The sequence below is a fragment of the Melanaphis sacchari genome, unplaced genomic scaffold (genome assembly GCF_002803265.2).
Source record: "Melanaphis sacchari strain LSU unplaced genomic scaffold, SCAv2.0 Contig77_pilon_pilon, whole genome shotgun sequence".
NCBI classification, from domain to species: Eukaryota; Metazoa; Arthropoda; class Insecta; order Hemiptera; family Aphididae; genus Melanaphis; species Melanaphis sacchari.
Window position 1 is genome coordinate 295,953 of NW_020271547.1, and position 18,348 is coordinate 314,300.

The 18,348-nt window shown below is 27.0% G+C and overlaps 2 protein-coding genes across 2 annotated transcripts; both read right to left on the bottom strand.

Moving 5' to 3' along the window:
• Window positions 1-217: 217 nt before the first annotated feature.
• On the bottom strand, window positions 218-739 carry LOC112601410 (ATP-dependent DNA helicase PIF1-like). The gene has a single exon (XM_025349050.1). It carries the CDS (start codon window positions 737-739, stop codon window positions 218-220), a length of 522 nt encoding a protein of 173 aa, XP_025204835.1.
• Window positions 740-1,151: 412 nt separating this feature from the next.
• Window positions 1,152-1,508, bottom strand: LOC112601411. The gene has a single exon (XM_025349051.1). It carries the CDS (start codon window positions 1,506-1,508, stop codon window positions 1,152-1,154), a length of 357 nt encoding a protein of 118 aa, XP_025204836.1.
• Between the last annotated feature and the right edge of the window lie 16,840 nt (window positions 1,509-18,348).

Genomic DNA, 18,348 nt, shown 5'->3' on the forward strand with positions numbered 1-18,348 from the left:
AGAAGCTAGTTTATTATTAATATGATTATCATACTTATGATTTTCACGCAGTATTCTATTTAATATTATTGGGCCAAATATTTATATTATTACTAGCTGACCCGGCCACGCGTTGCTGTGGCTAAATGTTCTTACACTTGATATTAAGCTGACAGTCTTAAACTTTTAAACGTTAATATCTAATTTTTTAAATTATAAATACTTTTAATTTTTCTATTTAATTTAACACCAATCGGTGCACAATGCTTTTGGTTAACCTGTCTTTAGCTAACACAAATAGATTCGACAGTTTCCCAACACGTGAACACGCAACATATAGTTGCCCATGAGAAAAACATGGATTTTCCAAATCTAAACCACAAATGGACATTGTTTGACCTTGAGATTTATTTATAGACATGGCGAAAGCTAAACGAATTGGAAACTGCAGCCTTTTGAAGGGTATGGTAGAATCTGATGGTATCATCGGAATACGTGGCAGCAGGACCACTTTTCCTTTAAACTTCCCAGACAAAATGGTTGCTTCAAGAATGTTTCCGGTAATCTTTTTGATGACCAAACGCGTACCGTTACATAATTGAGGTGGCTTCAAATTACGGAGGAGAATAATAGGGGAACCAATCTTTAATCGAAGATTATGTGGTGGCATTCCAGGGATATCTAATGAATTTAAAAATTCATTCGGAAAATTTACACTTTCATTTTCGTCAACAACAGTATCGATTGATTTAAATGACATCAGATCGCCTGGTAACAACTGTTGTATCTGGAAGTTAATTTCGTCAACATCAACGTTTTTGGTTGCCAAAATCGCCCGTTGACTAAGCCATTCATGATTCAAATAATTATTCTGTATATCCGGGAAAATACTCTGAATCAAATCATTTTTATCCTGAACAACAGTGCAAAAATTGTCCGCGAAAGTAGAGCGAGGTATAACCGGTAAGGTCTGCCGGAAGTCACCAGACAAAAGTAAGATAGCACCACCGTAAAGTTTATTATTGCTGTTTTAATCTTGCATAGTTCTGTTTAGTGCTTCAAGTGAATATTTGTGTGCCTTTGTGCACTTATCCCAAATTATTATAGAACTCTTCCGCAACACTGCAGCTATTCCACTATTCTTTTTGATGTTACACATTGCATCTGGTTTATTATGAACGTCCAATGGCAGCTTGAATGTTGAATGTGCTGTTCGCCCACCATCCTAAAGTAGCCGCAATGCCTGACGTTGCTACAGCTAATGCGATTTTTTGTTGCGACCGTATTTTGGCAAGAATCAACGATATTAAAAATGTCTTACCGGTTCCACCGGGTGCATCCAAGAAAAAAAAACCGCCTTGTTCAGCAGCAACAGCCAGCATAATCCGTTTATAAATAATTTTTTGTTCTGCTGTCAGTAATGGTTCACTGTTCATGATAATTGTTGCTAAACTTCCATGGTCATATTGATTTTCTCGTTGTAAATCGGTATTGACTAAGTCGGTGGCTGGACGATTAGGTGATGGCATACCATAATGATTAAGTGATAAATTTGAAATAAGAACACATAAATCCTCGATCAAGACCAATGCTTCATTTTACATCTCTGGTGTATAATCTCTAATTTGGCATTGATTTATGTGTCTAATTCGGTGCAAGATGTCTTCTGTCTAATTTCGGATTGTTATCAGGCATTGGCATCAGTGATCCGATTTTATGGTACACCTGGCCTTGAATTTTGAATGTAGTTTCAAAATTACGTCCATCGGATGCACGATCGCAAATTTTAGTTGCCCCAAATGACGTCATTTGGAAGCAAGAATTAAATTTGTGTATCTTACGCAAAAATAATTTGGAATCATCAGAATTGCCAGTAAGAAGGGATAATAAGGGCTCCGGCGGAGCGGGTAGAGGTGACAGCACAACTTTTCCTGATGCGCAGCACATGCCGGCAGCTTCATTCCGAAATTTCAATGCCTGACAATATTGACATACTTTATCCATTCCACCGATAGCAATCATTGAATGCGCTGAGTAGTTAATGTCTGGTGCATAATCAAAGGCAAGCCGAACGAATGATGCACGTGTTAATGAGCGGCTGATCCGTTGCCTTTGTCGATCTCTTTCTCGTACTGTAGCTATGTTTCGTTCTCGTGCCGCTCTTGTTCTCGTAATATTCTGTTGCAGACGTTCGTCACGCTGTTCTTGAGATTCTCGTGCACGACTTTCTGCAGTCCTAATTCTTTGAGCTGCATTTCTTGTTTCCATTTGTTCTGGTAATTGCTGAGCTCTTTCAACACGTTTGCGTCGTGACCCTTTGCTGCTCGCGTTGTTGAAGTTAGATTTTTTCGGTGGCATGTTATCATAGCACATAAATAAATAAATAAATAAAATAAAATAAAATAAATTGAAATTATTGTGGCCATGGTAACGTAACTTTTATAATATTTTTTTTTTCGATTTTTATCGATATTAATCGATTTCAAGCCCTGCTATTATCGATTTTTGTATTATTATTTATATTTTATTTTTATCTGCTAGAGGGTGCCACCGGTGTAACTCGGTTTTTGTCTCTAAATCTCTAACTCACAGGAGTTAGGTCCATACCCTATATCCTGTCTTTTAAGTTGGACCAAATTACACGCGGTGTAAAAATTTCATCAGAATCGGTTAAGTGGTTTAGGAGTCCATTGAGGACAAACATTGTGACATGAGATTTATATATATTAAGATAATACACTATTTATTTTTTTCATATTTTATTCAAGCTTAAGTAGAACGTGCAAAATATAGCGAATTCTGTCACAACTCACAAGGTTCATTGTATTGAAATATAAACTTTAATTGGTTTAGAGGGTCAATACGGAGTTATTTTTTAATACAAAGCACTCATTGTTTCAAAAAATATATTTCTTTTTATCATTTCTTTACTATTTTTTATAATGGTAGGTACATTCTATTTTAACTTTTTAACATTGTTAATTGACTAAAAGTGCATTTTTAAATTACTATTCCAAAATTGAATATTTTTCATAGTATTTTGGTGTATAAGAATCAAATTTCGAATTAGAAGTATTTAAAGTTTACACGAGCAGAATAGTGTACCTACAATCTTTGGGATACCTTTTGTACCATTCCGTTCCATCCGTCTAAATTTAAATGCTTTCTATTATAACTACATAAACTATATATTCAAAATTCGATTTTTATTTATTAAAATACTTTGAAATTTTTTACTTAGGAATATGAAATTAAGAATATACTATGTTATCGTTAAAAAACAGTAAAAACTTATAAAACGATAACGATAGAAATTAGATTATTTTTTCTTCAAAATATCAATCGTTTTCGTAACAATATATGTGTTTTTCTTTAATAAAAAAAAAAACAATCCATATGTACGAGTAGTCTACAGCGTTACATTATGTTATGTATAATATGGTTTGAATTTGATAAACATATTTTGCAAATCGTATATATTATTATATTTTATACGAATGATGGAAACAGCATACAATGTTAATACATTTTAATCATTGAAACCCGTTATTACATACATATTAGATATTACATTAGGTAATATTGTACACAATATGATATTATATCATGAACAAATCATATGGTATCGTATCTTGTATTTAAAGGTCCAATTAGGTTAACGAATAAAAAAATAAAAATAACCCGTCGCAGGTTATAAATACGTTACTTGACGTGAAAATACTTTTAAATTTTGAGTATGAAACATTTTAAATAAGAGTCGAATGGCATTTTTAGCTATATTTCAATATAATAATCTACCTAATACTGTTGTCAACCATATTCGGTGTTCAAATTAAATGATAATAATACATTTTTTTTTTCTAAAAATAAAATCTTGAAATAAAATGCTATATAATCTATAGACTATTTTTAGTATATTGTCTATATACTAAAAATATTTCATGTCATATAATATTTTGATAGTATAAAATTAATTATTAAACTTATTCTAGCTATTCGGTAAATAAATAGTGAATAATTGGACTGTACGTTAGCCTCGATATTTGATTTAAATGTGTATTGTTCAGTGTTTATTAAAATATTAAATACGAAATTTTTTTTTTTTTAATTTAGCTTAGCTACTAGTATAAACTATGATAGCTCAACAATTACATTTTCAACAATTCTAAATCACATTAAATTCGAAATTTATTGGTTCAATAAAAATTAAGTTACTTATAATTAAATTAACCATTCTACTCTATATAAGATGTCGAATGGGCTTTTGTAATAAATGCTTTAAATTTAAATTCAATAATAAATCATTGTAGTATTGTGTACAAAAAGCAATTTACTATAAAAATTGAAAATTTTATAAATGTTTTACTACAATATACTTGTAGACTATAAATGTTTGTGATATTTGACAAATTAAATAAAAATAATAAACCTCAAGATCAAATAAAAATTAATTTTGTTTTTCAAGGTAAAATTTTTATTTTTAATATAGGTTAAACTTATGAAGAATCTTGTATTCAATTTTCAAATTTTAGATGTAAGAAGACATTTTTGTAAATTTTTAATTATAAAATAATTTAAACATTTCTGTAATTTTACAAATGTTGTCGAAGTTCTTAATTTAAACGCTTATAAAAAAATATTGTGTTTATATATTGTCAATACTTTTTTATTAGTAAATGAAAAATCAATGAGATATCGTGTATTAAATATTAAGCCATTTTAATAAACAAATAATTTTTTAACGTTATTTAAAAAAAAAAATAGAAAATTTTTGATCTTGTATGAACTTGACACGGTACGCAACGATCGCCGGTACAAAGTACAGGCACCGCAGCGATCGGTCTACACTGTCACCACCACGGGTAAAGACGCGATATCGTCAACTCTCCCACCAACATCATAAAAGGCCTAGGCGGAACGGGAAGACAAGTTGCGCTAGATGAGTATCGGTCGCCGATAATCAACACTTTTTCCATTATGACCATCGGACGAACGTCAGCGCTTAACGCTGTGATTGTTTTTTTTTCATATTTATTATTTCTATTCACACTACCATGTACCCTTTTGGTTTTAAAGCAGGAATAAACACGTGATTTTGTGTCACCTTTTGTTTTGCCACAACTCCGTTTGTTTTTTTTATATATTTTGTTTCGCTTTCTTCCTCGCCCCCTTTTTTTGTGGTAGTGAGTTTCTTGGTGTGTGTATCAAGACCTCGTGGCCAGCTATCCGCGGTCTATTTATTTTATTGACCACCGTAGTCGCATCAAACTAGTTTAAATCTGCTATCAGAAATCACCTTTTAAGTTGAAAATCCAAACATTTTATTGACTGCTTATCAGTTATCGTGTACACAGATATAAAAAGTGAGCATAGTTTTGTTTTACATTAGGCGTTGAATATGTGTCACTGTTATGGGTATGTAGCCCAGCGCCCCAGCCCAATGGTATAATATCATTGAACATCATACGCAGTTCTTATCGACTTGTAGCACCTTTTTAGGCGCACGATTACGAATGCTACAACATTTTTACTTCTATGCGACATTGCCAAATGTATACACGATGAATTAGTGAAATATACATAGGGGAGATTGGATGTTAAAATCCCACTTGGTCTTTTTATCTTACATTATACATATATGAAAAAATTTAAATTGATATCTATTTTATAACATATCAGTATGTATTTTTTTTTTTTTATTGTAAATTACCTTCGACATAATGTAAATATCTATGTACGTTACTGCATTACTGCAGTAAATATTAAAACTGGGCCGATAATACTTTGTTTTTGTTATCCGATATTCTGAATTCTGATGTATATGTTTTCGATATAAAACAATAGTATTATCATTACATGTAAAACTAAATGCGAATTTGTGGCGACCGCGCGTTATTTAGTAGTCCATACTTATAAAAACTCAGTCAAAAACCATTATCAAATTATTTTTAAGGGAATAAATAAGCCAAAATTAAAAGAAGATGTAAAAATAATTGAATTACGTATTCGTAAATAACATGAAGATTATATAAACAATAAAACACGAGAATATTAACTTAAGTATTAATATAATTGGAAATAGGTATCGGGGTTTTAAAATTAAATTAAACTTTTTTGAATTATTTATTTATTTTATATAGTTAAGGATTACGGTAATACATTTTTAATGACAGAGACTGTAGTAGATTTAATATAATATAATAACTAATAAGTAAACATAGGTAAAATAATGTAAAAATTCTATGAAAAACTTTAAAAATTTACTATTTAGCATTTAAAATATATTCATAATAATAAATTTCACAACAATGTTTTCAATTTCACATGCAGTCGTACGCATTTAAAGGGTCAAAATCATACTCTTAATTATTTTAAAACCATGCGCAGTCGTAATTACCATAATCAAAAAAATAAAATGTGCGTAATCGTACTGTACTCTATCGATATCATTGTATACGAAAAACGATCTTAGCAAAAACGGTCTGCCAAAGTGTTAACTTTACTTATATCATTAAGTATACTTAATTATTTTTTCCTAGCTATTAAAGTAATTTATTTTACTTTAAGTATTACAGTAGGTTGATACAAATCATTCCGAAAATATTGCTTATATTATATTTTATTAGTATTTTATTATTATAATAAAATGTATTTAACCACATTCTATCAATTTATATTACTGAACATTTAGTAACATCTTTCTGTAAATTTCGTAAAACATTAAAAGTAGGTTCATATTATAAATAGATAATATTTTAAAATAAACCAAAAATGTCATTGCGTATACTGCATAGTAAAATTCATAATACTTTAATAGATGAAATAAAAATTTTAAGTTCCCACGTATAATGTTTTTGATTAATAAAAAAATACTTAATATCGTAATTCATTGTTAAAATACATAATTTTGTTCAAATTTGAACTTCTTCTACAAAAAAAATATTTTGACTATATATTTTCTAGATTTTTTAATCAGGAAATAAATCATTTATTAATTTTTTAAGCATTTTACTCATTCATACATTTTTTATAGAAATTTAAAAAAATAATGTAAAAAAGTCGAAAATGTCAGCTGTTACTAAATATTTAATTTAAAAAGAAAAATATTTTTATGTTTATTCTAAGCTATTTAGGTATACTGCAATCTCTTTCCACATTTCACTATGTGATGCTAGATCTCTCTATTCAGCACTTCCTATAATCTAAGGTCTTCCCATCGTTCTCTTGCCCTTCTCTCAGTTGGCTTTTATTAGATTTCTATTTTATGATAGTCCGTATAAGTTGGCCCTCTGCTCTCTTTAAATGTCCACCCTAATTTAATTTTTGTCTTTTGATTATTGAGTCTAGCCACTATATTGGTCTCGTTGAATAAATATATACATTTTTTTTTTAACTGTACATCGTAACTGTCTTTTTCATTTTTCTTTCACCCAAATATTCTCTGTATGATTTTTTTTCAAATATCAATAATTTATAATCATGCAATTTGGTATAAAGGTTTAAAGTAAAATTAGTATAACAAAGGTCTTATATCATATATAAAAAATTAACAGTATAAACATTTTGAGAAAATTTCAAGTACTTATCTACTTATACAGTAGAACCTCGATTATCCGTGACTCGGTTATCCGTGTTTGCGATTAACTGTGCCCACTCTTCCGAAAATTTTTAAACATAATACTCGATATCGACAATCGTATTAATGACATTTTTGACGATAACTTCATATTTTAAGCCCTAATAATTTGTTGTTTACAATATTATGGATGTATGTATAACATTATTGTATGTATACGTATTCTTATATATATTTCTAATTACAATTGAATCAAAGTTTTTAAAATTTCATTATTATAAAATTTTACCTATGTATTTCTAATTATAATTAAATAAAAAATTTCATTATTATGAAAAGTCTCGATTAACCATGATTTTCATTTATCCGTGTGACTCTCTCCCCATCATTACCCCGGATAACCGAGGTTTTACTGTATATTCATTTTTAAATTATCATAAAACAAAGAAATTAATTTAGTCAAAAATTTGTTTATTGTAGGTTCTTCGTATTTCCTTAATTTTTTGTTTGTTTTTTACCGATTCTAAAAAAAAAGTACTAGGAATTTTTAATTTTTAATTATTTAAAGAATAAATAATTATACTCTGTTAAAATTAAAAAACGTAGTCACTAGTCAACAGCCGACCATTGCGTAGTAGCATGGTTTTATTATACACGGTAGGCCAAAGGTTTTAACTTTTTTATTGTTCACGGCATTCTTGGGTGTTTTATAAAAATCCTGGAGCACCCTACATATTATAATGTATATGAATGATTTATATTTTTAATAATTTTGCGGTAAATCTAAGGCCAGTTCGCGGAACATAAGTGGTTCTTATTCTACGGTACATCAGTTGAGAATCACTACGGTAGGTTTACAGATGGTTGGTTGACTTGGTAGGAATAGACAAACGAGTGTTGACTGATCACCGCCCGACGAAAACTGATAACTGCCAACTACGTTTTTTAACTTGAACAAAATATAGTTCCATTAGTTATACTTATACAAAACCACCACCAAAGACAAACACATCATTGTAAAATCAATATATTGATTATTCTGGTCAGAATCTAATACAAAACATATTTTCAAAGACTATATTTTATGAGGTTGTATTGGATTGTAGGATGCTACTCGATATTTTTCCTTTGTTAGGAAAATAATTGAGGAATCATAGATATATTTTTGGGTACTGTTAAAATTGAAAAACAATTGAAAAAATTTTAAAGTGTCAGAATAATACTAAGAACAATAATTAAGGTTATTACAGCAGTGACAAATTGTGTTACGCGAATACAGCCAGAAAAAAAAGTTTTATCCAGTCCAAAAATTAATCTATGTAAAAAAATTAAAAATATAATATATCATTGTAAAATAAATACATTCATTACTCCGTTCAAAATATAAAACGTTCTATATAACACGGTATATGCATGTTAGCACTTTGCATTATCGCTATCGGTTTTGTGTCCTTCTTTAAAAATCAGTCATGGTGATACCTACATACTCATTATTCTCATAGAATAATATAATATATTATATATTGTAGTATTATACATATAGGTATACATTTATACTATTACTATAATATATCCGTACTCATTAAATTGGATGATGTTGTTTCTCCTTTCATCATGCCTATTTCGTCAAACAATATCGAAGATCTTGTAAAACATGTTAATAATATAAAATTAAACTAACGGAAAATCGTTTATTTGACGTATTTTGGTTTTTTTCCATGATATAATATGACCAGTTGATTGGCATAATACTTTATATTCATATGGAATATCATTATGATATTATTAAATTGCGTAGGTTAGCTTATTTAATATACGATTTTGATTAAGATTATCCCGCTTTTTGAAAATTACTATACTATTTATCTATTTAATAAATCATATAAAAATTGTAAAATAATAAAAGGAAACAAGTTGTACTTATCAGTTCTAATAGAATGAAATATTTGAAATTATCCTTTTTTCTATTGAATTTACATATCCATTATCTATACATAAATTCAGTAAAATAGTATTATCATATATTTTATGACTTTAAAATAAAAATAAAATGTTGCAGATCTCAAATCGAATGATATATACTGGTAGATAATATACTTAGTTCGTAATTAGAAAAATAAGGTAATTATTAATATTGTAGAAGAAATATAAGTATCTAATACCAGCAAAAAAATCAAATAAAAATACATTTGATTTGTCATTCTGATTTGTAGAATTTTTAATTATACTCAAATTTCACAAAGGTACTTTGATTTTTTATATTATTTAAATATTTTATCCTATATCTTAGGACTTAGACAAACTATCATCTTGTTAGATTAGGTTTTACCTAACGATAACGCAAGAGCAATAATTTGAGACGTTGTATACGCTTGAACTTTGATTGTATTTTAATTTTGAATTTCATTACCTAAATAATTTTATTTATTATGATTTTAGTCAGATTACATTTGATATTTGATCTACATATAAGTGCTTAGCTTGTTTTAAATTTTCATAATCTGTTATATTATGGTAGTAATGATATCAGAACGAATTTTGAGTATTTTAGAAAATTTATGAATTAATATATATAAAATATCTTAGACTTACACCTTACACGACTATAATGATATGGTAATACGAATTCATCTTACAGTAGATAAATTTTATACTTAAATTTAAGTCTCAATTCCTAATTTTTTTTTATTTTAGGATAATTATTGAGTGCGAGGAGTTAGGTCTGAATTCGGAGATCGGAGGATTATAATATATATAGTTGGAGCTGTTTTAGAACAACTTAAATGTGATATTTAAATATATCTATATATTTTGGTGTTTTTACAAATACTTATTAACTATTATATTGAACATGATGTGTTCTGAGTTTTATAAATATTCATTCACGGTCAAACGTATAGGCAATTCGCTACTATTAAATTGTTAATTTAAATTAAACTAAAACATAATACTTTGATATTTGCCATCAAGTTTATATTGTAAATGTTAATAAAAAAGGTTTATGAAAGTTCAATTACTTATGTTTTGTAAAATATTTACGCTACACACATACAGTATACCTACCAAATATGAATTAAGTGATCCACGAATTAATTACCATGTTCAACATAATAGCAAATGTATTTTTTATGAGTTAAGACATTGGGGTATATAAATATTATTTAGGCAGTTTCACAGAATTATTTTTAGTTCGTAAAAATATGTGTTGTGTTATGATATATTTCTAAACATAAACAATTACACTTAAAGTGCATATAATGTAATATAGAGTATAAACATTAAATTGCAATAATATATTTTAATAATATGTCAGTATTAATGTTTTATGATAAAGTACGGTAGAAAATAAAACGTAGTATCGCTATTTGAAATTCAATGTTTATCATATTATATCTGTTGCCAATTAAAATGTACTAATTAGATATTTGTACTTTTTATAGCAATAAAAAATAATAATAATGAACTATGTATAAGAAATGAAAAATACATTTTAGTACGTTAATTGATGGCAGTTGGCAATATACAAGTGTTACATTTAATTAACTGTTTTTTGATGTAATGTTTTCCAGTAGGTAGGTTTGTTGTATGTTTATGCTATTCATATCTACATATTTTATTAAATTGTGCGCATTTATATGAACTTTAAAATGTGTATATTTAACATTTATTGATTTTTCTGAAATAATACGAAGAACGCGCTTAAGTTATTGTTATTAACATTTAATATAAAAATTGACGTTTCTAGTTAAGAGACTCCACAGCTGAATTTAGAAACAATAGGTTCCTTTATATTACCAAATTATAGCAATTATCATTTTAAAATAAAATTGTTAATTTCAGACAAATCTTACATATTAATATTTAATAAAAATGAGAAAATGTCCACTATCGTGGTTTGGTAGGATACTTATCTTTTTTGTATTTAATGTGTATTGATCTATAAGAAAAAAAACAATCACATCATTAGTTATTACTTATTAATGTAATTATAGAATATTATTATTTTTAATTCACTTCTTATGGTTTTTAATTGCGTGATTGTTTGAAATTTTACATGAAAATATTTATAATACTAATTATGAACTTAAATTATAATAATATACGAGTAACGAACCTTACTCTTAGTAAAAACACGTGTCATATTTTTGTGAAACTGGTCAGTAATAATATTAGAGAACCACTACTTATTTTGACTTCGAGCCAATGAAATGGTTAGAATACATAGATTCTTCATTAACGTAGTAAACTTTGAGGCATTATTATAAATCATTATATTTTAAACTATAACTTCCATATCTTTACCATCTAAATTCAATCTTGGAAAAATGTGGGCATTTCTAAAACGCTTTTCTCGTCATCCACAGCGATTGCTTTATGAATATGAAGTATAATAATATACCTGTAATGTTTAATTTAACAAAGCTTAATTTATTCCGATAATAATATTATTGCGTCGGTGATGTAGTTTCTTAAATACAATAGTGTTCTTGACTATGGTGTACTATTTTGGTGCATCAGCGGAGCTATTTAGAGTTTAATGGGTTAACGGAATTTTGCATTTTCTTTCGTTCACGGCTAAAATATTTCCCTTCGGCATAATAATTATCAACGTGCTCAAAAGTTTCCCATATATAGCGCTTGTATAATTGAAGTAGAATTTTAGTTGGAATAATCTGAAAACCCTCATTATTTCACATAATAATATTACAAAAGAAACGAAAATGGATGAATTTGTATGTCGGCGAAAAACTGCGGTATAATAAATCTACACCGAACGATAATCAGAATTATTTTTGGAACTCAATGAGATTCATCAATTTTTAATTTTAAACATAATTAGTATAAGTACCATTTGAGTAGTTTTTTTACATTTCTTTTTTGTCGATGACTTTCGGACCTTTCAATTAATAACGTATCCGAACAAATTCTGGCTGTAGTTAATTTTATTCTATTATAAAATATAGTTTTAAATACTTTTTCAAATATTTAATTTAATTTAAAATATGCCTGCATTCGGTTATAAAAAGTTGTATTTTTAGTGATTGAAAATATAATATAAGATATTGTTTTATGGTGTTAAAATTTGCAGTATAAATTCCAGAAAGTCGTGACCAAATTTTTGTATGAAATTCATATTACGGCCAAATACATGGTGTTTATACTTAAATAATACGTTTTAAGTTTAACTTCAATTCCAAGGAGGTTTCGGATTCATAAATTGTACTAAGATATACATATATTGTATAACTGTGTAAGGTAGATCAAAACTTTATGGACTTTTCAAACTTAAATTTCTTGGGTTGGTGTCTTTCGTCTCCAAAGAACTTGATTTGAACATGATTATAGTTATATAGTATTATTTGTTTTTGTTAATGTTTTATTAATTTAAGCAACGATAATAATGAAAATAATAACTATGACAAAAATAACAAGATCGCAATGTTGGACTTGAATATTATGCTTTATGCAAGGTTGCCCCGTTTTGCACATAAATGTATGTGTACCTATATACATATGTGTAAGTATCGTATAATAATATTAAATTGACTCAATAAAAACGTGATTTTAGAATTTTACGATGATTCATATTATACTCTGTCAATAAATAAAATATTTATACTTCTTGAACGATATCTTTAGTGGTCAACGAGAACATAATTTTAACGATAATAATCCAATTATTATAGAAATGAGGTATACAAAGCATTCTAAATTGTAAGTTACAGTATTCACATATGGTTCTGTATGCTATACGCTTAGTTATGGTCTTATGGATTTCGCATCTTATTTAAAATAATTAATTATGATGAATTATGTTATTAAACAAGTTTTACTTGTATTATTTAGTAGTTATAGTTTTATCCGATTACCCAAGTCATAATCATAATTCTTTCAATTCTTTATATCAGTATTTGAATTTTATAGTTAATATAAACCTAAATGGTACTTTAAAAATACTTACTTAAAATCTGGAAATAATATCGATAAACTTTAATCGACTGTAAATAGAATTAGTCTAGTACCATCATTCGAATAACAAATACAGTAGTTTGGTTGTATTATTTTATTATACTTAACCAAGAAAATACCGATGTAACGTTTGTGGTAGGATCAACATCACTGAATGATTTTACCTGAAGCTGGCGGACATGCGTATGTATGAGACTGTAGTAGCATAAGCCCAGGATTTTGCTTAGGGGGTGGTGAAGAGGATAACCTAACTTTTTGCATTTGGGTCGTTTAACTAGGATCTCCCATAAGTTTTACTACTAATGTGAGTATAATATAACTACATTTTAGAATTTTTTAATAAATTTCATGCAAATAATTATAATAAGATTTTTATTGTCATAGTTATATATATTATATCAACGCATATATTCACAAAACATTGAAATATTTTAAAATGTTCTTGTTATTTCTGAAAGGACTATAGTTCTTTAAGCTACTCTCAATCAAGGTTACGCCAATGGTTTCAGATAGTATAGCCGGTTGACGAGTACGATAAATCGTTCGCTGTACATAAACCGTATCAACAAAGGTCCAGTTGTATTATATCTAATATTATAATAACACTGTTCGCGTATGCATTTTTTCATGTAGTTGAATTTAAGATTATTAATAATATTATTAGCAACTGATATTTTTGATTCCGTTACGAATTAAGATAATACTTTATCTTTTTATTTGATTAATTATTCCTTATAGTGTATAAATTATTAAATCTTCCGTTGCATACTTAAAAATATTGTCTAGTGAAAATTTTTGGATGCTTATTATAACACCGATGTAGCAGCGGTGCAGGATGTGATATATATGAAACAGTATTTTTTTTAAATCTCTATACCAGCGTTTTTTAACCTAGGAGTTGCATTGATTAGAAATAATTAAATTTAATGCTAATTTAGAAAAACAAATTTTTATTTTTATTAAAAATTAAAAAAATAATATATAACCATAATGATAAAAATGAAAAAAGTTAGTTTATATAGTATAAATACACTATAAACTATGAAAAATAAAGTAAAAAGTATAAATTAATGTGATATTTGATATTTTTTTATACTCGAAAGTATGTTTAGTTGTGGCTCGACATTGAAAATACATACATATAAGTAAATTATTTTATAATGATAATAAACTATTTCTGTATTCAGTTTTTAATGTCACCATGGAAGAGAAGCCTTTTTTCGCATAGATAAGAAGTAGTGAATGTAACCAATGTTTTCAATGTCTCTGTTGTGAGACTTCTATATTAATTTCGTATTTAACACCAAAACGTATTTAAATCTTGAGATGAGAATTTTAGTTATAGTGTCTTATCAATTAATAATTCTATAAGTTGGTTGTGAATCTCAACTGGTAATTTGGCAACTGCAATTATGTTTTTATAAAATGGACTAAAAACCTATTTATGCGAGAAGTTATTGTTTTTACTTGGAAATATTTCAGTTACTTAATTCTCAACTCTTTCAAATGTGTTTTCATGGTGTCAAAAGTCGATCAAGGATAGGATTTTTCGATTTTTCATTCAATGAAATAAATCCATACTAGAAATATTCGTTGTTGTATAACTATTAATTTGGTTTTTTCTTTACTGATTCGTCAGATGTAGATGGTGCACTTAATTTTATTATATATTTGTCCATAATTTCAACTACATTAAACTAGCAAAGCATATTATTTAAAACCAAATTATACTGTTCTACTTGTTTCTGATAGTAAAAATAGTGTGCAAATGATAATAATTATCGCAATGCGATAATACATGAGCAATAAAACATTTACGTGTTTTTAGATAATTAATAATTTACGTTATTTTCGGATTTCGTCGATTGATACGGGAACCTATCACCAATGGTTAGGTTAGGTTTCTTATCGATTAATAAATTTATACTTGAAATTCCCTCTTATTATAGTTATAGTAAGGTGTCAATTATCCATACTAATTGGGAGTTTAGGATCGAAGGGAGTGTAGATAATCAATTTGTGCGAATAATCAAATAAAAATTAAAAATAGGGTTAAAAACTAATTTTAAATTTTTTTTTAAATATTATTTATTATTTTTTTTAATATTAATATATTATTTAAAGTGAATATGTACGTAGTGTTAATTGAATTATACAATTAAAAAAATTATATTCATATATAATCTATTAATTTAAAATAATAATCAATTTTTTAACAAGCCTAAACTAGCTTTAAAATCAGATATACCACTCATTTTATTATCAAATACTTATACTTGTTCACATAATTTATGTTATGCTCTGATATTATAGGGTTAACTAAATTTCTTTTTTTTTCAGCTTTGTTCAAATTAACATTTGTCGCACTTTTCATTACTCTTTTAGTTTTTTTGCCATTGGTTGAGTTCATTTTTGATGCACATAAAAAAATATTTTCGTTTTATATTACCAATAGACAATAATAGACTAATTAATACTTACATTATAAAATTGAGCTAAAGAAGATCCGCTTTTTCCTTTTTTATGTTTTGCTATTTACAGTGGAAGCTCGTTTAACCGTCACTCTTTGTTATCCGTCATTGGCCATTGTTGAAAAATGGTTTTAAAACCGCCAACTAGCCACTCAGAAGCAGAAGCAATGTTATCAAAATGCATTGAATGGTTTGAAGTGCAAGAGGAGGCAAATACAACGCAGGTCATACTTCGTAAAATACGATAAATATCCGCTCAAAAAGCTCGTATCTCAAAAAATTACATATTTTATATTATTAGTATTTATTACTTATTACATATTATTTTTGTTTGCGAATCACAATGTAAAATATATACGTTTATTGAAAAATTTCTGTTAACCGTCTATTTGATTAACCGTTGTTATCCCGATCCTGACACTGTCGGTTGAACAAGTTTCTACTGTATTTCGATTTTTGTTTTAATATTTAACACGTAATGTTTTCTTTTGAAACCCATTTAAATTCAAATGTGTAAATTACGTATTCGATTAAGTTTATGAATCAACTAAATTTAAGATTATATACAAACATATTATCTAAATTAGAGTAAGCCGCAGTAGATAATATAATAATCTTACATTTCATAATATGTACAGTGTACACAATAAAATGAAAATAACTAATAATAAAACTAAATAAAATAAAAATATATTTGTACAAAATTTTTATAGTGCGCATAATTCACAGGTCGGATAATTGACGTGCAGATAATCGACGCTCTACTGTGTTTTTTTCGTTAATGATTAATAATATATCTAACATATTTTGTAACTGGTAAAACAGATAAAAGTTTAAATTAGTTTTTATTACAAAAGAGGAAATAGGGTTGCGAGGTGCCTGATTTTATTTTTCACATATTTTGGGGACGCGATGTTAAACAGGTTAAGAGACGTTACTTTATACATGTTATGTGTATGTAATATACAATGATAATTTTAACGTACGACATCGATGTTCTGTTATTCTGATTTTATTCATATATCAAATATTAAATAACTATAAAAAGTATTAATATTTTGTTTTCAAATTTTTGGGATATTGTATTGTTGATACTTGAACCGAACTATAATGTGTGCCATATCCAAATGAAGTTAGATTCACACCGGAGACCACTGATAAATAAACTTAGAAACTAGGATGCTATTGGTTTATAAAATAGAATTAATTATAATTTTTAAATTTAACTATCGTATAAAATAAAAATAAATTGACAACACTCAAGAATACAATAAGTAGTTGATTTATACGTGTATATAATCCAATATTTGAACATAAATATATAGCCTCATAGTTATAAATCATAAATTATAACATCATACCATATTTTAAATTTAAATTTAAAAAAATTTAGGATACTTAAATACTTTATATTGGTTATTTAATATTATTTGATTATTATTTTAAATTAGAATATAATATTCATACAATTATAGCAATATAGTTGTGATGTAATGTTATTAGTTCTATTATTTACTATTATTAATATGGTATAGTTCTTAACAAATTAAAACTCAATTTATAATTGATAACTAATAAACCTATTACTTAAATAACCATTAACAGGGTAATTTTAAGCTACGGTTTTCAATGTTGATAAATCATTTATTATTAATAATGTTTACTATGTTTAATAAATAACCATTATTTATCATATATTATGTATGGTTAGGTTAGGTTAGGTAAGTACCATTAAGTACATATTACATATTATATATGTAATATTATGTACAAACATTTTATTTTTCACAGTTAAATTGAAATATTTTAATTTTAAAACCTTAATTATAATAAAATTTAATAAAGTGTGAATATTAAAATGTGTAAAAGGGCTACAAAAAAAATGTCAGTGTTATATTATATAGCTGACTTATAATAGGCATGTACCAATCAACATAATATTATAAAGTACCTGTTGGCTGTTTAATGCATATACCTTAAACTAGGTATTTTCTTTCTCTTTCTCTCTCTTTATTGGGTATACGGTTTATGGTTTAATGTAATATTTTGTTCAAGTCTAATGAAAAATAAATTTTATGTTTATCTACTACACGATATGGGTAATCTGTTTATGTATAATTATAGAATAATATGCAGTAGGTATACACCGGTAAATGTCTTCATAAATAATGTGTACCTACTATATTGGTCTTTATAGTTAAAATAATAATATTATATAGCACTTGTATTATATCTAATTCTATGATTTGGTTTATTGATGTTTTTAAATCAGTTCTCTGTTAATCTTCACTCGGATATTGAAGTATTGAAGTATATATTTATTATAGTTGCGTCACAGTATAGTGTTTTAGG

Excerpts from the sequence above, each read along its gene's own strand:
- LOC112601411 (XM_025349051.1), bottom strand. The coding sequence starts at position 1,508 with ATGCCATCACCTAATCGTCCAGCCACCGACTTAGTCAATACCGATTTA.
- LOC112601410 (XM_025349050.1), bottom strand. The coding sequence starts at position 739 with ATGTCATTTAAATCAATCGATACTGTTGTTGACGAAAATGAAAGTGTA.